Raw genomic sequence first — 26,955 nt, forward strand, 5'->3', positions numbered from 1 at the left:
CCCTGAGTGGGAAGGGGTCTACCGCGATAGTTGGTGCTAACTTTGGGGATATGATATGATAGGTTATTTATAACGCGCTTAATACCCAGAGGTTTGTAAGCACGCACCCAGGGATCGAACCTGTGTTGCTCCATGTCAGCTTGCTTCCAAGGTGAGCACATTGTCACTGAGCTATTCTCCCGATCCAGTTCAGGGAATGATGACACATCATCTTCTTGGCAAGTTAAAGCTACTCGAGGATCACAGGAAGACGGAGTGCAGGGCCTACTGCTGGTGAGAGGTCAGGACGTAGCAGTGTCCACGGGGTGCAGAGAAACCTGAAGAACAAGATTAACCCCATTGAGTCCTAGCCACACAGAGGAACCTTGAAAAGGAACTAGAGAGTGGAAAGCAGCAGGGTCCCATCCAGTCCCACCCCATTCATAAGTAGAGGCTAATTTGGATTTGCTAACCTTGCACGCCAAGAAAGAAGATAATCCAGGACAAGTTCAAGAAGAGACTGGAGACATGCGGCTTCACCTGGCACAATTTAAACAAAAAGGATTGATGGTCAACTTGATGGGGTCAGAGCTATGGCAGGAAGGCCAAATCCCAAGGAGAACTTGGGAGAAAGACTCAACATGGGGCTGAAAGACAACCCACAGAAGATCTACATGAATCTATGTAGATCCTGATATGTAATTAATTTGACTACTCCACGGGTATATGGAGGTGGAAATCAGCAGTGAGAGGAAAAGTTGTGCCTAGTCTGTGCTGTGAGAGACCCATTGAGAATATATGCCCTCTCCTTAGATACCAAGAGCCTGGTCTTACCACTTTATTAAAATGTGCACAACAGTTAAAGAGTAAGAAATAGACTTCATGGGGATGTTCAGCTATCACCATCTATATACCCAGGTTGACTGCCTAAATAAACCTTGTGATTGCTGGTTCAAATGCAGGGAGTGCTGTCTTGTCCCTGTATGATTCGGGTAGCACATACAATGCCATTCTTTCTGAAATACTATCATGGCACAATGCTATGGCAGGGAATGACAAGCCCGCCTGTTGAATCCATGGGGACTAGATGACCTACAGCACAAATAGGTTTCCATTCCTTGTTGGTGGGATAGTCTGGAAGTTGTGGTGATCCTGAATCTCCTTGAAGATCTGGTGTCGGGAGCAGATTTCCCAGGGTCAAGGAATCAATGGCATCTTACTGCCACACAAATCAGACCCTATAAATACAAGCAAAACACTCTTGAGTGAACCAGGTGCCAGATGTTATACCTTTGGGGCAAGGGAATCATCCCCTACAATTTTCCCAATAGACATCTGTCAAAATCCAAATGTTAGCTGGAGCTGAGATGTTTGAGAGGAGACAAGGCCCTGAAAACAATTTGGGAAAAGTTAAAGAGTTGACCAAATATTCCTTTGATAGGGGCATGAAGAAATAATGTGGGGAACTCATTAGACAAGTTGGGCATATGTGATAGGGTCATGAATCTGAACCTGTCATGGGCTCTGCAGTAGATATGTACAGCCTATCAGGGTACAGCCAGAACCAAGCCTACCACAGGGGTGGTGTGGAAGAGTTGAGAGGGACCTCATTCCCTCTCACCCTAGAGTGCTTGAAGTCATGCAAAGCTACTGGTACCAATTTCTCTGCTGCATGACCCATCAGCCTCTGTCGTGACCAGGCCTCTGTTCTTTTTTTTTAGAACCCCTGCAGACCTGTGAACCCCTAACATTTGCAATGCCTGACAGAAATCCTAGAGTCAAGAATACAAAAGAAAGTTATGGGAGATCGGAACCCCAACTCTCAGAATGCACCTTGTTGCAACTTATAAAATCAGAGTCAGTGAAATGGTGTCATGACCACAATTGAAATGGACTGGAATTTCCATTTTCCAAAGGGAATGAAAAAACTTACATCAATCTCACCAACCCAATAGGGACTCTGGGCTAATGAGGGGTAGCGACCAAAGGACTGAGAATGGCAAGAGAATGCAAGAGAGCAGAGGAGAGACATGCATCCTCCCCAAACACAGTGAGAAGCACAACCTACCAACGCTTGGAGAGAATCCTATGGACAATGAGCAGGCTGAACACATGGTTGCCTGTCGAAGAATGGAGATTGAAAAGGGGGTGGGCCATAAGTCTTATTAAATAGTTCCAGCAGAAGCCCATGCCTCCAGGGGAATAGCTCGGCAATTGGCAAAGGGGAATAGTTGATGTATGGGGCCATTGGGAACCAGAATATACAACAGGGTAGGCTGGACAACAAAATGCAAGCAGATTCAGAGGAGGGTGAAATGTATTTCGTTGAGGTTGGGAGATGAGGAGGTCGACCAACAGACCACCAAGAAGGGTGTAACAGGTGGAGAATGATTGCAAGGAGACTGTTGGAATGCTAAGAGTGAGTGAAAGGAAGATATTTGGTCTAAAACGGTTGTACTTTGTGAGTGAGAGATTGACTGGAGGAAGTATATAGAACCGTGGGGAGTTAAATGTAGATGTGCAAGAGAATATGTGTTTGTGTGTGTGCTTGTTTGTTTGTGTGTGTGTGAAAAAGAGTGAGAACCAGCAGGGTAGTGCACAGTAGAGGAAGGTGTAGTGGTGGGAGAGAGGAGTGTTGGAAACACCTGGAGGGAGTTGGTGGGTGAATACAGGAGGGAAGTGAGGGGAGGGCGGACAATGTGTGGAGTTAACCAGTGAAAAGGGGAAAGAACGAACAGGCAATCCATAAGGTCCCTTAGGAGGTGGTCCCTGAGGGCGAGAGTTAGGTAAGGCCTTGACCACACTTAAGGTAAGAGATGGAGCCATACAGTAGAGGGTCACCTTGGCGATGGTCCACCATGTTATTTAAGATTCATATGGGTGGAATATGGAAGCCTGGATGTGGAGATGGGAGCCACATGGAGCCTGAGGTGAGCTGCAGGTACAACTCCTAGTCTGGGAGCCCAACCTGCTTCGTATATACCTATTTCTTTCCAATCAAAATGGAAAACTAGTTATTGTCATTAGATTCTTGGTGCAAAGTGTGTGCATAATTTCCGTAAAGTATATCTGTATTTTTTCGGTAGCAAAAATATTTGGTAAGTTAATTAATGTACAAGTTTTACGAGTTGAATGCATATAATGAAACGTTTTTGCTTTGTCAAGTCCATGAACAAAGTTGCCTCAGTCATGTAGTAGGTTGTGTAAAACATACCTTTCTCATAAGTAACATTTATACTCTCTTTTCTGATTGGATGTCCTTTTCCCCATTTTTGAACAGCTGCCTGCAACTGAAGCCAAAATACAGCCATGAAGCAATGGATCAAGTCACTAGTTCTGGTATTGGCAATTGCTATGTGCTTCTTTATTTACTGGGCCAGGCTTGGATTTACATTCACTTCCTTTGAAAAGATAGCATATTCTCCCTCAAGGCAAAGTCAGGCAAATGCCTCTGCTGGTCATGCAGTCTACCCAATAATTCCACAGGGACCTGGCATCTTTTTCATAGAGACGACAGATAGGCTGACGCTGCCTTCTCTGGTAGCCTGTTCTATTGAATCTGCAGCCCGGACCTATCCTGACAGACATGTGTATTTCCTCATGAAAGGTCTAGATCATAACACATGTTTGCCTCTGAATTCTGAATACCGGGCAATATTTCTTTTGGCATCAATGAAAAATGTCAACATCCTTCCTTTGAGGTTTGAAGAACTGTTCCGCGACACCCCTCTGGAGGATTGGTACCTGAAGGTAACATTTTACTCTCAAACGATACATGTCCTTAATGGTTATTTCAAGACTTGGGCCCACAGTATAGCATAACACCAGTGCAAGTGTCCATTTTGCGTGGCATTTGCATCTAGACAAAAATTGGTCTAATGCAAATACATATAGGGGTAATTGTCCAATCACTGGACCAGTGACAAATGAGTAAAATCCATGCATAGAAATTGTGCTTGTGATTGTACATTCAATTCGTCTATTGTTGTGGGATTGTATTTGGCAGACAGAGCTGCGGTGCGGAACGAATCTTACATGTCTACCTGCCCGTCCACTCCGCCAGCCAAATACATATGCTTTAGCAAACACATTTTTAAAATAAAAATTCTGGTATTACAGCATTGGGTTCCTATTAAATCCCTCACATTGTAGCACCTTATAAACGTTTTGAATTCTATAGGATTCAACGGTAAGCATCTCGTGCCATGCATTCGTGGCTGGAGGCATTTACAGATCTTTTCTGTGCACGGTGGTAACATGACATGCATCCTTCTGAATGTAGATGTTTCTTCCGCACACTACATGAAAATGATTCAAAAATCCACAGATTTGACAGCATTGCATGTAAGGGCACACATTGGCGGTATCCTCTGTGCAACTAGCAAATACCAAAAAATACCCCACACGATTTCAATGCATATTTGAACCAGTGCAATGTTAGTCCGAGTGCAAACTATCACTGCACGAGTGAAAATATTCTATAATATGGGCCCAGAACTGTACATTATCTGTGTGTATTACAATGCATCACAGATTTGACTAGTTTATGCTTGTTATTATCACCATGAAGAGCACGTGTTGGCATAATCCTCTGCATAGTTCGATTTTCCTTCATATGACAAAGTGTCTGCTTTCTCCATTCCATTGCTTTCTTTCTTATTTATTGCTCAGAAAATCCATATTATGTCTCTATAGGTATGTGCATGCCTTTTAACGCTGTGAATGATATCTTTGAATGCCGGCTTTCATGTTCGCTGCCCCTTGTGAGCAGTGGCGGGTCCAACCTTGTAGGTAACAGCCAGCCACTCAAGCTAAAGGCACGAGGGCAAAGAGGATCCCTTAACGAGGGTTGCTGTACCATTACCGAAAGGGTTGGAATGCCACCGAGGGGCATAGCGCCATTAGCAACCGTGTAGTTCCCTGCACCAGTGCTAATGGTGTCTTTTTTTTTAAAGCCCGGCGCTGTGCAGTGCTGATGTGCTGGAAGTCAGTTTTCAGTGTTCATAGTGCTGACGTCATCAACATTGAAAAAGGACTTTGAGGACACCAGCACTGCATGGCGTTGGGCTGTGCTGTATAGGTATGTTTCTTTTTTTTTCAAATTACAAAAAAAGACACCATTAGCACCCGTGTAGGAAACTACACTGGTGCTAAGATGAGGGGGAAGAGAGATCAGGGAAGGGAAGAGGGTGCTAGCTTACCATGGTGCTCAGAACGCGGGCTTGTCCTTTAGAATACAGCCCACGGTCCAAGCATCCTGATTGGTCATCACCCTCTCCCAGGGTGCTAAAGGGCACTGTATGCCATTTAGGTTTTCCATATTGTTACGTGCCTCTGCCCCTTTAAGCAAGAGACACCAAACTGGAGGGATGTGTTAATGACGTGGGAGGAAAGGGAGGAGAGTTAACGAAGCGTGTTGGGTCCAAGTTGACGTTGAAATAAAGAAGACATATTTGCAAGCTCCAGTGTTGTGTCCTTTAATTGAAGTGCCCATCCGGGCAACAACTGGCAACGAGGCTGTCTCCAACAGACCAGAGACCAGTCCTCTAGGCGGGTGATCCCACTGCACAACTGCATTACTGCCGGCTGGTGATCCCACCACGCTACGACTTCCATAGTGGGAGATTTTGCAATCCGCATATCTCACCGATCTGTGCCGGCGATCCTGCCGAGGTAGAGAAACGCTCTATCCTGAGTGCAAGGACTCCATCGATCCTGCTGTCCTTGACCTAACGTTCCATATGAATCACCTCACATGCAGGCCGCGTGGCAGTCTACCGGTGGGCACGTGTGCTGTGGAGTAGCACGAGCACAAAGGTTGGTGACTTTTCGTTTCAACCCTGCTTCACTTTCGCCACTGCCCGACTTCCAAGAACGCTTGCACGTGCTGGCTGCCCAGCTCCGAGCCATCCGAGCCACTACATGATCACGTGACCCATGCCCTCATCCACTTTTGCATAAAGGTGGGGGGGAAATGCACGCAGCAAGAAAGTCCCACTGTCCCACGAAGGACAGCCCAGTGCAACGTCCCTCCCAGAGGGCAGAACCATCAGATCACTGAGCACGCTGAGCCCAGCAAGGTCCTCACACGCCACCCACTAGTAGTATGCAAGGATTCTCCAAGTGCGGCTACATGCTCTACATAGACCTCAGGCCCTGCACCCCAGGTGAAGGCCTGCAAAGAACTGTGGTACCTTGACTATACCAGGGCCCCTCCACATCAACAGACTCACCAGCCATCATGAGCAACCTTGCTACTCCACCGCCTGTGCACAGGGCCAAATCAGTTTTACTGCAAATGCTGCTCCCATTCTCCATGAACTCCCAAGCAGACAAGGGACCCCGATGGACTGTGTGGATGGAAGACTTTAATCATTTTGTAAAGGCAGCCGGGGAGGAGAATTCACCCAACCATTTATCAACCTGGTTGGCAGCGAAATAAAAACCATTATTAAGACAATTCCACCAGCTGACAAACCTGATTTCACCTCACTGATCAACGCCCTGAACAGGAAACTCGTGATTGAGCCGAACCGAGACTACGAGAGGTATATGTTGAATAAATGAACGCAGAGGGCCGAAGAGACTGTTGATGAGTTCATCACCTGCCTGAGTGTCAAAGGCACCCATTGTCAATTCCATGCATACTCCCTGGAAGAGGCCATACAACTACGGGTCATAGAGGGCTGCCTGTCACCTACCCTCAAAAAACAGCTGTTGAAGAAGCCTCTCTCGATAGAGGAAGTTAGTGAACTTGCGAGAATCTTCGAAAGAATTGACGCTGAAGACGCCTCCATGACGGGCAGCCCCGCCTCGAAACTCAACAACTCTAAACTCATTGCTGCAGTCCTGCAAATGACCCAACGGCCTGGGGAGAGATAAAATACACCCTACAGATTGACCAGCCAACCCAGACCCAGACAAAAAAGACAGTGCTATATGTGTTATGCCATTCCCACATTCAGGGTCCTGCCCAGCCCTCTCGCATAGGTGCACCAACTGTGGGAGAGAAGCACACTTCCAGTCCATCTGCAGGGAGGGGAGGCCATTCCCTACCCGAGACAGAGTCCGCAGCCACCCATCAGGATGTTAAACTGGACACCGCAGACACAAACATGCCAGAGCAGGTTTTACCACCCAGGCCAACAACGATACGTCGGGGCAGAAGAGTATTACCACACACCTGACTATCCCCAAGACTACTGGTACTATGACCAGCCCTCCCGTCTCGTTGATGAATATGATGAGCCCCCTCACGACTATAAGGACTATGAGGACTTGCACCAAGTTTTGCCTTATCATGGCAGCATCAGCTACGATCAACCGCCCCAGGATGAATATGTCAACCTCATCCACGACAACATGGAGGCAAGAGAAGCACAGAAACAGCCAATTCTGCTTCTAAATAGACTCTGGTGCTACGGTAACATCATGGGGGAGCAGGAATACCTGCAGATCCCTGGCAGACCATCACTGGAGAAGATATACTTGAGAATTTTCCAGTGGGGCATGATATTGCCCCTGAACACCATTGGACATTTCAAACACCCCCTCATCCACAAGGGATTGAAGGTGGATACAACTATACATGTCATTAGAAGGCCGACGAAAGGCTGGTGCCTCCTCAGTTACCATACATCATCGTGCCTGGGGCTCATCGACATCCACATCCGCAAAAGTGATATAATACACTTGTCTGCATAGGGATGCAGAAGTGAAGGAGCAGTGTGCGCGATCGATGCGTTCACCCCCAATGAACTCATCACCAAAGAGGATGTCCTTACAAGGTTTCCTCAGCTATGCTCGGGACTGGGAAAGCCTAAAGGTCCCCTTGTCAAGCTACACATCGACCCATCGGTGCAGCTGTCCCTCAGCACCCCCGAAGGGTGGGTTTCTATCTCCAGGAAGCATTCTCCAGAGAGCTGGATCAACTACACACCGATGGCATCATCGAGCCAGCTTCGGGGCTGACTCCATGGGTATCCCCCCTGGTTATTGTGCCAAAGGAAGGTGGACAACTATGCCTGTGCGTGGACATGAAGATGGCGAACACTGCAATCCAAAGAGAGCATCACCCGAGGCTTTGCATAGAGTATATGATAGTACAACTTAACAAATCAGTGATGTTTTCGAAGCTTGACTTGATTCAGGGTTACCACCAGCTGGAACTACACCCCGAATCAAGGAGCATCACGACGTTTGCCACCCATGAGGGCCTATTCTGCTACCGGCCCCTGAATTTTGGTATCTCGCTAGCGGCAGAAATCTTCCAGGAGGCCATAAGGCAGATAATAAGACCCATTGAGGCCGCGCTGAATTACAGCCATGACATTCTTGTGTTTGACACATCACACGAAGCCCATAATGCGGCAGTGCTTGCCACATGCACAGCGATACAGGAAGCTGGCCTAACGCTCAACATTGAGAAATGCCGGTTCAGTAAAACAGAAGTGTTTTGTCCACATTTTTTCTGCCGACGGCATGACACTCAACCCCAATAAGGTCAGGACTATCGTCAACTTGAAGGAGCTCCTGCGAGTAGCGGACGTCCAATCCTTCCTGGGCATGACCGGATATTGTGCACGCTATATCCCACATTATGCGTCCATCACTGAACCCATCTGGAGACTTCTACAAAAGGAGGTGACATTCAGCTGGTCCCCTGCCTGCCAGGCAGCCTTCGAGTCCATCAAAAGGGCCCTGGCGGAAGCACACCGTCTGGTATATTTCAACTCCAACTGGCACCCAGAAATCACAGTGGACGACAGCCCAGTCGGTTTGGGGGCCATCCTGGCACAGACGAGCAGCGCTGATACCCATCCCAGGCACATCATTGCCTATGCAAGCAGAGCCCTGTCCGCTCCCGAATCTACATACTCGCAGGCCTAGAAGGAGAGTCTGGCAACCATCTGGGCCTGCAAACCTTTTCATAACTTCATTATTGGGAAACATTTTACACTGATTACGGACCACCAGGTGTTACTATCCCTGTTTGGGACTCCATGTACAAAGATGCCCCCAGGATTGAGAGGTGGGGCATCAGGCTACAGGAATATAACAATGACATTGTCCACAGGCTTGGAGGTGACCGTAACCCAGTTTATTACCTATCTCGCCATCCGGCGGGCTCTCCAACCACTCAATCAGGGGACGTTGAATACATTGATTATGTCACTGCCAACTCACTGCCCCTTGAATTGTCTCTTGAGTCGGTTGCAACTGCATTGGCTGCCGACCCATCCATGGCACTGGCCATTAGTCTAACAAACAACAATAAGTTGAAGGACTACCGGCAGGCAATGTTAAACCACCCGGGGCTATGTAGAGAGGAGCTGGAACGACTGGCAAGGATAAACACTGAATTGGCCATCAAAGATCATGCCGTCTTGCTGAGAAGATGTTGGCTTATCATCCCTGCGACGCCCAGAGCTGAGGTTATTAAGACAGCGCATGAAGGACATTGAGGAGCTGAAAACACGAAGAGGCAACTACGCTGTCATGTCTGAATCCCCTTTTTGTACTCACTGGTCAACAGCTGGGTTGGGTAAGAACTGCCTTGCATGCCAGTGCACAGCAAGAGCAGAGGCCAAAATACTGCTACAGCCGGCACATAACCCGGATTGGCCATGGGACAGGGTAGCAGGTGATTTCTATGGACCAAGTGAGTCAGGGGAGTATCTCCTGCTGTTTATAGACAAGTACTCCCAATTCCCCATCGTCAAGAGAGTAGCAACCACGGCATACTCACATGTAGCTCACATGTAGCAGAAACGTTCTATGAAGTACTCCAAGGGGTGATTAAATCAGACAATGAAAAAGGGTTTCTGAGCCCATCTATTACTGCGCCACAGTGAAGTTCAGGTATCAACCAAAACCAGTTTTTCTTGATTCATCTTATATTTATTGATAGCCCATAAGGATGACATGTGTTTCGGCACCCTAAGTGTGCCTTTTTCATATCTGGGCATTATGGCTTGATATACTACGTACAAGATAACAGAATTACAATAAAATTAAAGTGAATTTGTGTGATGTATAGATAAAACAGATTCCCAGGGGTTCCCAAAAGACCAAATACATATCAATCATATTATCCAGCATATGACCCGAACAGATCAGCATTTTTGTTAAAAACACAAAACAAAATATATCACCAGTTTGTTTCCACAACATTATGATTTCGAGAAAACATGTGTAAATCCATCAAAACATAAAAACATAAAACATACCATCATGGTGCCCAAATGTGGTGACGGGACATGAGAAAAAGTTGTAGCGTGAGCGATCACCATGGGAGAGGAAGGGGAGGTAGGGAAACATCATTGGTAGAACAGGAAAAGAATAACAGAAAAAAACTAGAGATTAGTTTACATTTCACTTGCTGGTTAGATTTAGAATAGATCTGTCTCCAGATAGGGCTTACCTATCGTCGGAATGCCTGCACTGATCTCGTGTTGTCAGAGAGAGTCCCATCAGACTCATAAGCGCTGCGAGCACTTCAACAAGAAAAAAGAGCATAGTGGGTGAATATATTAATTTCCCCTACTTGATACTATGTCGAAGTTTTTTTTTTTTGGTTAGAGTTTTAGTTTTATTTCTATCAGGATTCGGGTATCTGACAATCCTCCTGTTTATTATAAATTGATTAATTAATTATTCATACTCAAGTACCCAACCTGGAGATGTTGCATTTAAATCTTAACTAGGTTACTTTTTCTCCAGGTTTCTAATAGGGGCAGAAACTCCAGCGTAGAGGTTAAACTTGGTCATTAAAAGAGACGTATATTCGTAAAGCATGCATGTCTTGTATTCCTCATTCAGGTGAATAAGCGTTCGTGAAGTAAATAAACACCAGGAATTTTAAAGATTGTTCCGTGCGTATGCATATCATATCGTCCACAAAGCAAAGCAGCATGTGTAAACCCGCCTGTTCACTTGCGGACCTGTTTGTGATTGGGAGTATATTTGGGTGGGCTTCCGCTGTGTCATGATGCCTACCTCCAAGGAGCCAGACCAGGCCCAGCTACCCCAGAGGCAGACATCATGTCCCTGAGGGAAGTCTCAGCAGCCCCAAGTAGGGGCCCTTTGGACTCAGTCCTGGCGCCTTTGGCGCCAGGCTCATATTGGATAACAGTCCTGGCGCCATAGGCGCCAGGCTCATAAAAGATGACTTTGTGTTTAAAGGTGCTTGGTGTAAACTTACCTGATGCAGACCATGCTGCAACATCCGGGCCATCTAGAGGCCTGAATGGGACTACTTTATCTTTGGGGACTAATTAACCACACGGGTGTGGCCGGAGGAAGAATACATACCTGAGAGGAAGGATACATACCTGGAACTACTTTGAAGGCTATTTAAGCCACGCCCAAGCAGCAACTCACGCTTCGCGTTGTTCTGCATCTAGCAGCTGGACGCTCACCGTGTCTGCTCCTGCATCGTGACTCCTGCCACGCCCGCCAGCATCCTGGAACACCTGCAAAGGGAGAAGAGAAGAGAATAGGAGAAAGAAGAGTCCTTACCTGCTATATCCGCATTCAGGAGACATTTCGCCGACGATCCTGAAAAGGAAGACATTCATTTTAAAAGCACATTGCATCGATCGCTGCAGCGCCGCATTCCACTCACCTTTACTAGGCGCCTCCATGTTCATCAGCGACCATCTGGATCCGCAGCCACATTTCAGCGCCTAGGGAGAAAAAGACAAGAACAAAGGTGAGCTTGGGAAGAGAATAAGAAAACCTTAATTTGCCATCATAAGACTTACCTGTTGGGTCATTCCCACTTCATTTCGGGTCGGTGCCGCATCCTGGCATTTCCGGACCCCGGCCCCTAAGGGGAAAAAAGAGACATCAGCGTTAGTGAGCGAATGCTAAGACATTACCTGAACGCTCATTAAAGACTTACCTGATATCTACTGGAACTGCACCTCTCACTTCGGGTCGGTGCCATATCTCTGGCATTTCCAAACCCGGCCCCTATGGGGAAAAAAGACACAAGCATTAGTGCATTAATGCAAGGACACTAAAGGAACCTCTCATCAAACAACTCACCTGAGTTTCCTTCGTCGGTTCCATTGCTCATCTCGGAATCTTTGTTCTGCACCTGAAATAGAGACAACAGACAATTATTATTTTGGGCTCATACTTATAATCAGAATTCTCACAGTAATTTACCGGGAAGGTCAAGCAAACTTGAACTCTCTACAATCCATGATCCAGTGAAGTAACTGGATTACAACGCGCCCCTGCATCAGAAGCAGGATGGAGAGCTCGTCCTTTCAGACCCTAAGGTGAGACTTCACAGGGAATCGCAGAAGGGTTTCGTGGAGGGTGAGAAGGGAGTGGGAGGCTTACACATTATCCGGCAGATTGTTAATACTCCCTTTTCACAGACAGAAGGATATTTCTGCAAGCCAGACAAGCCAAATTTGAGGGTCCGGTCCTGTCCATCTTCCAAGTCCTGCGCTTCACCATAGAAGAGGCAACAGCACTCCAAACCATGCCTGCGCCTCCGTGGGAGTCAGGTGAGCGTAACAGAACGCAAAGCCTACCTACAATTTCCCACCCGGGCGCTATGGAAACTTCCGAGACAGACCAGCTGGCCCAGCTTTTGGGGGAATTACGGGCAGAAGTACATTCCGCCCGCCAGGAGACTAACGCTCTCAAAAGAGAACTGATCCTATCTAAGGAAAGAACTGATGACCTGGCCAAACGGTTGTTGCAGGGTCAGGCAGGACAAACTCCTTTACCTAGTTCCGGGGGTAATCCCACTTCTATGATTTCGAATAACCCCGTACAAATCAATCTACCTGGAAACATGCCTTTGGCCCCGCCTGAACGTTTTGCTGGGGACCCCAAGAAATATGCCGTTTTTATGAACCAATGTCGCTTACACTTCCTATGCAGACCTGGGGCCTTCCCTAATGACCAGACCAAGGTAGCTTTTGTATTATCATATCTCAGCGGCAGTGCTGCCGATTGGTCAGTTCCTTTGGTAAATCAAGATGACCCAATTCTCCAGGATTTTCAAGGCTTCCAGGCAAGCATGGAAAGATTATTCGCTCGACACTCTCAGGGACAGGCCCTAGACAACGAACTGCTATCCTTACGACAAGGTAACCAGGATCTCTTATTTTACATCGCCACCTTTAATAGGTTGGTTGTGGAAACTGGGTGGTGAGAGAATAAAAGGATCACATTATTTCATCGAGGTCTGCGCGGAGAACTTAAAGACGTGCTAGCCCAAAAAGTAAATCCACCCCAAGTCTGCGCGGAGTACATAGACCTTGTGGTCCAACTTGATCACAGACTTCAGAATAGAAAAGCAGATTGCTCCAAGTTTGAAACCAGAGTGTTGATCAAAACTCACGCTAACCCCAAGAGTACCGACGTTTCAGAACCTATGCAAATCGGTGGAGTTAAAGGACCGTTAACGCAGAAGGAACGGGAGAGAAGGCGGCAAAAGCAATTATGTCTCTTTTGCGGGGCTTCTGGTCACTTTCTACGAGATTGTCCAGTAAAACCACCTAAGAAGGTGGTTGGAGCCACTGACAACAATTTAACAGAACCTGATTCGGGAAACGACCAAGCCTGACAAGCGTAGAGGTCCGCTTGCCGAGCTTGAAAACAAACTCTTTTACCTCGCATTTCATCATGCCAATGGTCCTCGTGGATCTGAAACAGCCTTGGCGGTTGCATGCTATAAAGGCATACATCGACAGTGGAGCTATTGGAAACTATGTAGATCGTGAATTGGCCTCCAGGATTAATCTTCCTCTCCGTCCGAAAACTAACAAGGATGTCATTACTACAGTTGATGGAACCAAAATAGCCTCAGGGCCGGTAACTCATTCCACTACAGAAGTGACACTAGTGGGTCAGGATGAACATCGGGAAGCTATTGTGTTTGACGTAATCAAGGCCCCACAGTTTCAAGTAATTCTAGGAATTCCTTGGTTAGAAACACATAATCCTCGAATAGACTGGCGAGCAAAGAGAATAACCTTTCCTGATTGTGAACAAACTTGTTATCCAAGAAATCCAAATATGGGCCAGGCCTCAGTAACTTCTGCCACTATACAAGTACCGGCTGAGTACCAAGAATTCCAAGACGTTTTCCAAAAAGAACAGGCCAACACGTTACCTCCCCACCGGTCGTACGATTGTCAAATCGATCTGGTACCCAATGCTCAACCGCCTTGTAGTAGGATTCATGCTCTTACTGAACCTGAGAACCTTCATTTGCGTCAGTATTTAGATCAGTACCTTGCCAATGGTTTTATTCGCCCGTCAAAGTCTCCTGTTTCCTCAGCTCTGTTCTTCGTGCCAAAAAAAGAAGGCGACCTTAGAACATGTATTGACTACTGCGCCCTAAATCAAATAACGATTAAGAATCGTTATCCTCTGCCTCTGATCCCTGAACTTCTCGACCAGGTAAAAGATGCTTGTATATACACCAAGTTAGATCTCAGAGGAGCTTATCACCTGGTGCGTATAAAAGAAGGTGACGAATGGAAGACTGCATTCCGCACCAAATATGGGCTCTTTGAATATCAGGTGATGCCCTTCTGATTGTGCAACGCACCTGCCGCCTTTCAATACTTTATGAATGATGTTCTTCGGGAACTTATCGATGTTTGCGTCATCGTATATATCAACGACATCCTGGTGTACTCCTCTTCGGAATCCGATCACAGAAAACATGTCAGGGCAGTTCTTGAAAAATTGCGCCAGCACAAACTGTTTGCAAAACTCGAAAAATGCGTTTTTCATACCACAGAAGTTGAGTTTCTTGGATTCATCCTGACACCTAAAGGAGTCCGAATGGACTCGCGAAAGGTGGACGCCATCCTCAAATGGCCATCTCCTAGCTCTGTGAAGGGGGTTCAGAGCATGCTTGGTTTTGCCAATTTTTATCGAAGATTCATCCCGGAATTTTCTCGAGTTGTCCAACCCATCACAGCTCTCTTACGGAAGAATAAACGCTTCGAATGGACTCATGAGGCAGAACAGGCCTTTCAAGACCTAAAGACTAAATTCACCTCCGCACCTGTGTTGAAGCATCCACGCCTAGATCTCCCTTACATTTTTGAAACCGACGCATCCAGCTTAGCCATGGGAGCTGTCCTGTCTCAAAGGGATCCAATAATTAACCAACTACACCCTGTAGCCTTTTGGTCCAGAAAATTCTCGGCTCCTGAAATTAATTACGCAATCACCGACAAGGAGTTACTAGCTATTAAGTCCGCCTTCAAAGCTTGGCGTCATTACCTCCTCAGCGCAAGACACACCATCACGGTGATTACAGATCACAGAAATTTTCAATATTTAAAGACGGCCAAAGCCCAATCATCACGTCAACTCCGATGGGCTTTATTCTTTGCGGAATTTGATTTTGTAATCACATATCGCCCTGGTTGCAAGAATGGCAAAGCGGACGCTTTATCCCGGATTGGGATGGAAGAAACCAATTCAAGCTTAGAACCTGTACCGATTATACCTGAACAGAGAATTTTGGGTTTGACCTCTTTACAAACTATTGAGGACGTTCAAACTCGAGTTAAACAACTATTAGACTCCACAGCCTTACAAGAATGGAACCAAAAGGGGCCACACTTTTCCGTTAATAACGATTTACCGTACTTAAAGGGGCGATTATTTCTGCCTAACAAAGAACTGCAAGAACTCGTTATTGCCCATTATCATGATACATTAATGGAAGGACATCCTGGTTTCGCTAAAACTGAGGAAAAGATCAAACGACAATTCTGGTGGCCATCCTGGAGAAAAGACATAAAGGGGGTAATTCATAGAATTCAGCGCACAAGTGGCGCACACGGCTGGCGCACAGTGTGCGCGTGCGAATCCCTGTGCCAGCCGCGTGCGCTAAAATCCATTTCCGCGCACAGCGTATTCATGGATTCCAGCCACCAAAACCAGCCGTGGTGCACAGTGGCGCAGCTACCCTGCAGCAGCGCCAGTTACGCCCCTAAGAACGCCTCTCGCGCAGGGAAAAGCCATCAATATACCCAATCCAGCGCAAAGGGCTGCGCCAACCCTGTACCAGCACAGCAAGCGGGCTATGTGTATCACTGGGGTGCGCGGGAAGTACCTCACGCGATTCCATCAGGGTACGTGTATTTCAGGGTGCTATCAGCAGGGTAAGTGTATTTCAGAGTGCAGGGGAAGTTACACACGTGATTTCCGCAGGGTATGTGTATTTCAGGGGTGCGCGGGAAGTTCCACACGCGATAGGCCTGGGCGCGTGTATTTCAGGGGTGCGCGGGAAGTTCCACACGCGATTGGCCTGGGCGCGTGTATTTCAGGGGTGCGCGGGAAGTTCCACACGCGATTGGCCTGAGCGCGTGTATTTCAGGGGTGCGCGGGAAGTTCCACACGCGATTGGCCTGGGCGCGTGTATTTCAGGGGTGCGCGGGAAGTTCCACACGCGATTGGCCTGGGCTCGTGTATTTCAGGGGTGCGCGGGAAGTTCCACACGCGATTTCCGCAGGGTACGTGTATTTCAGGGGTGCGCGGGAAGTACCTCACGCGATTGGCCCCGTGCGAGCAGGGTACGCGTATTTCAGGGGTGCGCGGGAAGTTCCACACGCGATTCCATCAGGGTATGTGTATTTCGGGGTGCAGGGGAAGTTACACATGCGATTTCCGCAGGGTACGTGAATTTCAGGGGTGCGCGGGAATTTCCACACGCGATTGGGCCCGTGCGAGCAGGGTACGCGTATCTCAGGGGTGCGCGGGAAGTTCCACACGCAATTCCATCAGGGTACGTGTATTTCGGGGTGCGCGTGAAGTTCCACACGCGATATCAGCAGGGTACGTGTATTTCAGGGTGCATGGGAAGTTACACACGCGATTCCAGCAGGGTACGTGTATTTCAGGGGTGCGCAGGAAGTTCCACACGCGATTGGGCCTGTGCGAGCAGGGTACGCGTATCTCAGGGGTGCGCGGGAAGTTCCACACGCGATTCCATCAGGGTACGTGTATTTCGGGGTGCGCGTGAAGTTCCACACACGATATCAGCAGGGTACGTGTATTTCAGGGTGCATGGGAAGTTACACACGCAATTCCAGCAGGGTACGTGTATTTCAGGGGTGCGCGGGAAGTTCCACACGCGATTGGGCCCGTGCGAGCAGGGTACGCGTATCTCAGGGGTGCGCGGAAGTTCCACACGCGATTCCATCAGGGTACGTGTATTTCGGGGTGCGCGTGAAGTTCCACACGCGATATCAGCAGGGTACTTGTATTACAGGGGTGCGCGGGGAGCACCACACATGAATTGCACGTGTGGGCCCTCCCAGGTGTTCCCTCTACACCCTCCACGGCCCCTGCAGGTGGCTCACACCACAGGGGCCTACCCTGCACATGTCCCACAGGCACCCCACCCACCATGGCCATGCCCCCCAGCCAACCCACATGTCAACTTGCACTACTGCCCACCAACGCATGTCCCCCTGCACCCCCAGCCACCAGGGGCAGCCTCCACCAGGCCCCCACCCATGTCTCACACCACCCCCACACCCCAGCACTGTGGGGCACCTGCCAGCAGGCCCCCACCCATGTCCAACTCATGTTCCCCACCACCCTCACCCCCCAGCACTGTGGGGCACCTGCCAGCAGGCCCCCACCCATGTCCAACTCATTTTCCCCACCACCCCCACCCCCCAGCACTGTGGGGCACCTGCCAGCAGGCCCCCACCCATGTCCAACTCATGTTCCCCACCACCCCCACCCCCCAGCACTGTGGGGCACCTGCCAGAAGGCCCCCACCCATGTCCAACTCATGTTCCCCACCCCCCCCACCCCCCAGCACTGTGGGGCACCTGCCAGCAGGCCCCTACCCATGTCCAACTCATGTTCCCCACCACCCCCACCCCCCAGCACTGTGGGGCACCTGCCAGCAGGCCCCCACCCATGTCCAACTCATGTTCCCCACCACCCCCACCCCCCAGCACTGTGGGGCACCTGCCAGCAGGCCCCCACCCATGTCCAACTCATGTTCCCCACCACCCCCCAGCCACCAGTGGCAGCCTCCACCAGGCCCCCACCCATGTCTCACACCACCCCCACCCCCGCCCAGCACTGTGGGGCACCTGCCAGCAGGCCCCCACCCATGTCCAACTCATGTTCCCCACCACCCCCACCCCCCAGCACTGTGGGGCACCTGCCAGCAGGCCCCCACCCATGTCCAACTCATGTTCCCCACCACCACCACCCCCCAGCACTGTGGGGCACCTGCCAGCAGGCCCCCACCCATGTCCAACTCATGTTCCCCACCACCCCCACCCCCCAGCACTGTGGGGCACCTGCCAGCAGGCCCCCTCCCATGTCCAACTCATGTTCCCCACCACCCCCACCCCCCAGCCAACAGAGGCAGCCTCCATCAGGCCCCCACCCATGTCTCACACCACCCCCACCCCCGCCCAGCACTGTGGGGCACCAGCCAGCAGGCCCCCACCCATGTCCAACTCATGTTCCCCACCACCCCCACCCCCCAGCACTGTGGGGCACCTGCCAGCAGGCCCCCACCCATGTCCAACTCATGTTCCCCACCACCCCCACCCCCCAGCACTGTGGGGCACCTGCCAGCAGGCCCCCACCCATGTCCAACTCATGTTCCCCACCACCCCCACCCACCAGCACTGTGGGGCACCTGCCAGCAGGCCCCCACCCATGTCCAACTCATGTTCCCCACCACCCCCACCCCCCAGCACTGTGGGGCACCTGCCAGCAGGCCCCCTCCCATGTCCAACTCATGTTCCCCACCACCCCCACCCCCCAGCACTGTGAGGCACCTGCCAGCAGGCCCCCACCCATGTCCAACTCATGTTCCCCACCACCCCCACCGCCCAGCACTGTGGGGCACCTGCCAGCAGGCCCCCACCCATGCCCAACTCATGTTCCCCACCACCCCCACCCCCCAGCCACCAGGGGCAGCCTCCACCAGGCCCCCACCCATGTCTCACACCACCCCCACCCCCCCAGCACTGTGGGGCACCTGCCAGCAGGCCCCCACCCATGTGCAACTCATGTTCCCCAGCCAACATGTCATCACAATCTAGATCCCTGGTCCCTATGGCCAGCATCCAAATGCAAAACACCCACGCGAGTATTGCATCCACCCACTCATAATTTGCAATTACATCACAGAACACCAATTGCAAGTTCCGAAACAAACACATTTCCCTCACATACACCCAATGGGTGTCAGTGAATCTCAAAACACATATCATGAAAAGCATGAAACCAATAAGATACGACACATTGAAGTTCACCAAAAATAATATGTATTAAAGGAAACATCAATAGAATAAAAAAAGAAGAAACAGAAACTTGAATGTACAAAAATGAAAAGAAGCATGTCCGTCAAAAAAACCAAAACCAAAAATATAAATCCAAAGTAATGTCCAAAGTCGATGTCCACAAAACTAAATCCAATGGTAAATGAAAAAGAAAGCCATTGCTCCATGGTCAAAAATAGAAAAAAAAACACAATCCAACTGTCAACTATGTACATGGGAACAATCCAGGGGCCATTATCCCAACAAAATAAAGGAAACCTATCTAACTACTCTAACTAATAAAAAAACTATATACAAAAATGTGGCCAATGTCCGAAAGGTCCAAATAAAATAAAAACAAAAATGAAACCTAACACTACCTAGAAACTATGTACAAGGGCAGCGGGCTAGTTTCACGGCTCACTTGTGGATGTTACGGGCCAGGGCATCCTCGAACTCCTCCTCAATGTCCCGGAGGCGGTCCTCCTCCAGGGCCCCGAGGGTCCGCAGGGCCGTCGCCGTGTCCACCTCCAAACCCCTGCGGATTGCCTCGAGGCACTCGGCCCGCCTCAGGGCCCTCCGCATGGAGTTCTCCGCCCTGACCATTGTGAGCCGTGCCTCTTCCGCCCGCTGCCGCTCCGAATCTATGGCGTGGCCCAACCGCTGCCACACGGAAGACACTCTCTGTCCTGGGTCCTCCTGCCCTCCGGCCGATGCCTGCCCCTCCGATGTCGAAGGCCCCGAGCCTTCATGGCTCCCACCATGTTGCTGCTGCTGCTCTGCCTCTGCCCGTGCACTGCCTCCTGCTGCCTGCACATCCTCCGCCGGCTGGGGTGCAGTTGTTTAAGTGGCCATCCCTGCTGGACGTCCGACTCCCGACTGTGGCAGGGATGCCTCCTCCACCAGCCTGGCCGCACCGTCAGAGGCAGCTCCACAGGGCACCCAGGTGACTGATGGGTGGGAAGATGGCACAGAGGACGACTGGCGCGTAGGGGGTCCAGTTGAGGAGGGGTTCGGAGCAAGCCCCATCAGACGGAGGAATCCAGCCTGGGTGACCTGTCCCAGCAGGCTGACGTGGTCAACGAGCCATTCGAGATGACGTGCAGTCTCTTCATGAAAAGACTGCAGGTCACCTCGCATGGCCCGTTGACGCAACGCCACACCAGCCAGGACAGGCTCAACCCGGACCTGGATAGCCACGTCCGCAGGCAGAGGAAGGCCAGTTGACGTGAGCTCATCCCCTGCCTGAAAACGGGTCTGGACGTAAGCATCCCTGCTGGTGCAAGATGATGCAGGGACAGGATCAGGGACAGGATTGCACACAGGCACCTCCGCGGCGGCCTGTGCTGCCTCCTGTCCCTGGTCCTGCACTGCACCACTAGCACCAGTGGGATCCCCACCTCCAGACCCCGTCTGTGGTGCTTGCACGGCCTCCTCCTCCACCAAACCCCCCACCAACCTGGATGACTCCGTGCCATCTTCCCCTGTTGGGCCCTGTGGGGTCCCAGCTGCCCCTTCTGCTGCCGAGGAGTCCAACTCCAACCTCTGCCTCTTGGACCTCCCCCCGGCAGCTGCGGCCTGGGACACGGCACCAGACTCCTCACTCCCCGACGAGATGACAACCTGGGAGGGAAGCCGGGCCTTGCGTCTCCGGCTGGCGGTCGGATCCCCGCCGCTGTGCTCCACAGCACCTTCTCCGCCCTCTTCATCAGTTGACGCTGCAGACAGATAGAAACAAAACACAGGCATCAGGGCACTGTACAATGGACACATACACACATGACAGTTGTACATGAGTGGCATTGGCAAACCTCAGACATGTCATCACAATCCCCAACATACATGTCATTACAACTCGCACACATGAGCCATACCACAGCCATATCGCAACTGCCACCACCATCCATACACATACAACAGCATGAGCAGCCAAAGGTGAGCCAGACATCACATGCAACACAGGAAGTGCACCACACATGTACACACACCACCACACTTGCATGCATGTGTACACCTCTGCCAAGTGTCGCACTGTTCAGACGGGCATCCATGTCACATCTGCCAATCAGGCTTCCACATACCGCTGTCACATGCATCCATGTTGCATCACTGTTGCACCCTTGTCAAATACACACACATGCACATGTACACAGTGCTGATACATGCAGCCGAAAACAACATACATGCGTGACATCACGGACATGTCTACTTACATACACATTCAGCCAAACATGTGTGCCCACACAACTGCATTTGGCATGCAAGCCTACACACACAAGCACCATCCATGTCTCACACATCACAGCCCTCGCATGTGTCAGCCCCACGGCCCTGTACACCCCCACCCATACTCGACCCCATACAAACAGATGTGCAACCTGCATAATACTGAATAATCACCACATGCACTGCTCACAATCAGGATGCATGTACACTCACCGCTCGACTCCAGACGGGTCTGCTTCTCTAGGACCTGGACGTGGAGCGCTGGGGATATGCGTTCCAGGACCCTCATCTGTTCTTCCGACAAGTGGCCCCGGCGCCCCTTGGCATCCGCTGCCTTCAAGAGGCGCCGGGCCTTGTTCAGGGTCCTGGACCTGAAGTCCTCCCAGCGCTTCCTGACATGTTGTAAGTCGCGGACTGCCACCCCCTCCGCGTTGATGGCAGTCACGATGTCAGTCCAGATCCGAGTCCGTCCTTCCTTGTCGGCACGGGAACTTCCGAAGAGGGCATCATACTGCCCCAGGACTTGCTCCACCAGGACAACAACTTCGGTGGCACTGAAGCTGGTGCCCCTCTGCCTCTCTGGCCGGGGGTTGTCAGTGGTCACAGATGGTGTTTGCCCCGACATGACAACCCCAGAGGCAGGAGTGGGTGGGCAACTGGGTCCTGGGGCTGGGCTGTGGAGCGATGGAATCCCAGACGGGAGTCTTCGGTACCAGCAGGGGTGGTCACAGCAACAGCACCCCTGGCTGATGTGCAGGCAGCAAATGGAAGTGCACGTGGGCAGCAGGCAGTCAGGCAGCAGCAGATGGCAGGTGGGAGCGTGCTCGGGGCTCTGGGGGGCAGTAGTTCGGCCTTCTGGGCAGGAGCGTGGTATTCCGTGTGCATACGCGTGGCCAGCTTGATACGGAGTGATTTAGCACGTGAAAATCCTGCACGTCAGCGCGAAAATCGAGGAAAGGCCCTTAGCGCGTAAGCGCGTCAGCACGCGTACGCGATTTCATTGGACCAAAGGCCCTTACAGCGTAAGCGCGTCTCTGACGTTTTGCGCACGGGCGTTGCCCTGGCAGGGCTTGGAGATCCCGCGTGCCTTTACACTGTTCTGTACGTGCTTTTCGTGCGGTGCGTGTGTTTTCCATCCGTTGGGGTTCACACGCTATTACTTCACAGCGGGTGTTGGCTACGCGTTCTTCTACACGCAAGGCAGACGGTGAGTGGTACCCCGCTCCCCCAGGCCCGATCGCGTGAGAAACTTCACGCGAACCCCTGAAATACACGTAGCCCGCTCCCCCAGGGCCGATCGCGTGTAAAAGTTCACGCGAACCCCTGAAATACACGTAGCCCGCTCCCCCAGGGCCGATCGCGTGAGAAACTTCACGCGCACCCCTGATATACACGTAGCCCGCTCCCCCTGGGCTGATCGCGTGGAAATGTTCACGCGAACCCGTGAAATACACGTAGCCCGCTCCCCCAGGCCAGATCGCGTGTGTGACTTCCCGCGAAACCCCGGAATACACGTACCCCGCTCAATCGCGTGTGTAACTTCCCGCGCAACCCCGAAATACACGTGCCCCGCTCGCACAATTTCTGTATGTTGCCACTTTTGTAATGCGCAGGGACGCTACCGCCTGCCTTCGTGTGGCGGACGTGTTTCGGCTTGTGCGTGTCTTTCGCTGTGCGTGGCTTTGCCCTATTCGATTCCATGAATACGTGTTGTTCGGGTGCGTGTGGGCGTTCCGTCTGCTTCCCTGCAGTACATCCCCAGTTACGCCCTTGTTTTCGCGAGTTGTTCCCCATTCCGCGCGTTACGCCCCGTGTTCCGCCCACTTTCTAGTGTATGCGCCGAGGTTGTGCGCTTTCACTGTGCGCGTCACGCACGTCTTTCGGGATGTTGCAGTGACGTGTGCGCCATGCACGGGTTTGGCGCACATCCCGAGGTAAACACGCGCTGGGACTTCCATGGAACGCACGCGTGCACGTGCGCCTGTTTTTTTGCGCTTGCGCCTGCTTGCGCCTGCTTGCGCCTGCTTGCGCGTAGATTTTCGGAGCACTTTTGTTCCATGAATCGGCCCCAAAATATTTTGTGATGTCTTGCAGAGTTTGCGCCCAAAATAAAGGTCAAAAGAAAAGACCAGCCGGTCTTCTACAACCTTTGGATATTCCACCGGCACCTTGGCACACCTTGTCGGTGGACTTTATTACCGACCTGCCTCCTTGCTATGGATACAACACTATCTTGGTGATTGTGGATCTCTTCTCTAAAATGGCCCATTTTATCCCTTTAAAAGGGTTACCCTCAGCCTCCATCTTGGCCAAGGAATTTCTGGAGAACATAGTTCGTAACATAGTTCGTATGCATGGTTTTCCATCCATATTAGTCTCAGATCGAGGAAGCCAGTTTATTTCCCATTTTTGGAGGAAATGTTGTCAACTGGCGCAAATTGATGTACGACTATCCACCAGTCACCATCCCCAAACCGATGGCCAAACCGAGAGAACTAACCAAACCCTTGAACAATATCTTCGGTGTATGTTGCACCAATCTGAATGCAATTGGAAAGACATTCTTTGGATCGCAGAATATGCATATAATAATGCTGTACATTCTGGAACAGGACAAACCCCTTTTTACACCTTGTATGGTCATCATCCTCGAACCTCAGACCTGGCACCTCCTCAAAACCTGGAAATGCCTGCAGTAAATCATTTGCATTCCACGATAACACGAGCTTTCAAAGAAGCTACGACTCATCTTCAGCAAGCCAAGAGAAAGTACAAAGAAAATGCTGATTTACATCGAAGTGAAGCACCTCCGTACCAAATAGGGGACCAGGTGTGGCTAGCAACTAGACATTTACCCCTCAATGGACCGCAGACTTTCAACCCCAGATACATAGGACCTTATCCCATCAAAGCTATAATCAACCCGGTGGCCTTTAAACTCGATCTACCAGCGAACATGCTAATTCATCCCGTTTTTCACGCCTCACTGTTGAAACCGGTGCAACCAGGAACCAGACTGATCAAACCACCAGAACCAATTCAGGTTGAAGGGGAATTAGAATTTGAAGTTAAAGACATATTGGATTCCAAGGTGTTAAAGTCAAAACTCTTCTATCTAGTTGATTGGAAGGGGTATGGACCTCAGGAGAGATCTTGGGAACCAAGCGACCATGTACACGCGCCGCGATTAATACAAAAATTCCACAGAAAATTCCCAAACAAGCCAAAACCCCCGGAGAGAACAACCTTGGGAGGGGCCTTGGGAGGGGGTACTGTCATGATACATACCTCCAAGGAGCCAGACCAGGCCTAGCTACCCCAGAGGCAGACATCATGTCCCCGAGGGAAGTCTCAGCAGCCCCAAGTAGGGGCCCTTTGGACTCAGTCCTGGCGCCTTTGGCGCCAGGCTCATATTGGACAACAGTCCTGGCGCCATAGGCGCCAGGCTCATAAAAGATGACTTTGTGTTTAAAGGTGCTTGGTGTAAACTTACCTGATGCAGACCATGCTGCAACATCCGGGCCATCTAGAGGCCTGAATGGGACTACTTTATCTTTGGGGACTACTTAACCATACAGGTGTGGCCGGAGGAAGAATACATACCTGAGAGGAAGGATACATACCTGGAACTACTTTGAAGGCTATTTAAGCCACGCCCAAGCAGCAACTCACGCTTTTCGTTGTTCTGCATCTAGCAGCTGGACGCTCACTGTGTCTGCTCCTGCATCCTGACTTCTACCACGCCACCAGCATCCTGGAACACCTGCAAAGGGAGAAGAGAAGAGAATAGGAGAAAGAAGAGTCCTTACCTGCTAAAGCCGCATTCCGGAGACATTTCGCCGACGATCCTGAAAAGGAAGACATTCATTTTAAAAGCACATCGCATCGATCGCTGCAGCGCTGCATTCCACTCACCTTTACTAGGCGCCTCCATGTTCATCAGCGACCATCTGGATCCGCAGCCACATTTCAGAGCCTAGGGAGAAAAAGACAAGAACAAAGGTGAGCTAGGGAAGAGAATAAGAAAACCTTAATTTGCCATCATAAGACTTACCTGTTGGGTCATTCCCACTTCATTTCAGGTCGGTGCCGCATTCCTGGCATTTCCGGACCCCGGCCCCTAAGGGGAAAAAAGAGACATCAGCGTTAGTGAGCGAATGCTAAGACATTACCTGAATGCTCATTAAAGACTTACCTGATATCTACTGGACCTGCACCTCTCACTTCGGGTCGGTGCCATATCTCCGGCATTTCCGAACCCTGGCCCCTATGGGGAAAAAAGACACAAGCATTAGTGCATTAATGCAAGGACACTAAAGGAACCTCTCATCAAACAACTCACCTGAGTTTCCTTCGTCGGTTCCATTGCTCATCTCGGAATCTTTGTTCTGCACCTGAAATAGAGACAACAGGCAATTATTATTTCGGGCTCATACTTATAATCAGAATTCTCACAGTAATTTCCCGGGAACGTCAAGCAAACTTGAACTCTCTACAATCCATGATCCAGTGAAGTAACTGGATTACAACGCGCCCCTGCATCAGAAGCAGGATGGAGAGCTCGTCCTTTCAGACCCTAAGGTGAGACTTCACGGGGAATCGCAGAAGGGTTTCGTGGAGGGTGAGAAGTGAGTGGGAGGCTTACACATTATCCGGCAGATTGTTAATACTCCCTTTTCACACACAGAAGGATATTTCTGCGAGCCAGACAAGCCAAATTTTAGGGTCCGGTCCTGTCCATCTTCCAAGTCCTGCGCTTCACCATAGAAGAGGCAACAGCACTCCAAACCAGGCCTACGCCTCCGTGGGAGTCAGGTGAGCGTAACAGAACGCGAAGCCTACCTACAATTTCCCACCCGGGCGCTATGGAAACTTCCGAGACAGACCAGCTGGCCCAGCTTTTGGGGGAATTACGGGCAGAAGTACACTCCGCCCGTCAGGAGACTAACGCTCTCAAAAGAGAACTGATCCTATCTAAGGAAAGAACTGATGACCTGGCCAAACGGTTGTTGCAGGGTAAGGCAGGATAAACTCCTTTACCTAGTTCCGGGGGTAATCCCACTTCTATGATTTCGAATAATCCGGTACAAATCAAGCTACCTGGAAACATGCCTTTGGCCCCGCCTGAACGTTTTGCTGGGGACCCCAAGAAATAGGCCGTTTTTATGAACCAATGTCGCTTACACTTCCTATGCAGACCTGGGGCCTTCCCTAATGACCAGACCAAGGTAGCTTTTGTATTATCTTATCTCAGCGGCAGTGCTGCCGATTGGACAGTTCCTTTGGTAAATCAAGATGACCCAATTCTCCAGGATTTTCAAGGCTTCCAGGCAAGCATGGAAAGATTATTCGCTCGACACTCTCAGGGACAGGCCCTAGACAACGAACTGCTATCCTTACGACAAGGTAACCAGGATCTCTTATCTTACATCGCCACCTTTAATAGGTTGGT

At 50.5% G+C, this 26,955-nt stretch overlaps 1 protein-coding gene across 1 annotated transcript in view; it reads left to right on the forward strand.

Moving 5' to 3' along the window:
- LOC138491507 (alpha-1,4-N-acetylglucosaminyltransferase-like) overlaps positions 1 to 26,955 on the forward strand; it is a 562,029-nt gene that overhangs the window by 119,428 nt on the left and 415,646 nt on the right. The window contains exon 2 of the mRNA XM_069618041.1: positions 3,260 to 3,729. Within this exon, the coding sequence (XP_069474142.1) occupies positions 3,289 to 3,729 (441 nt within the window). The 5' untranslated portion in view covers positions 3,260 to 3,288. The remainder of the gene's footprint in view (positions 1 to 3,259; positions 3,730 to 26,955) is intronic.

Source organism: Ambystoma mexicanum, chromosome 10 (assembly GCF_040938575.1).
Source record: "Ambystoma mexicanum isolate Mex_15411 chromosome 10, UKY_AmexF1_1, whole genome shotgun sequence".
Classification (NCBI taxonomy): Eukaryota; Metazoa; Chordata; class Amphibia; order Caudata; family Ambystomatidae; genus Ambystoma; species Ambystoma mexicanum.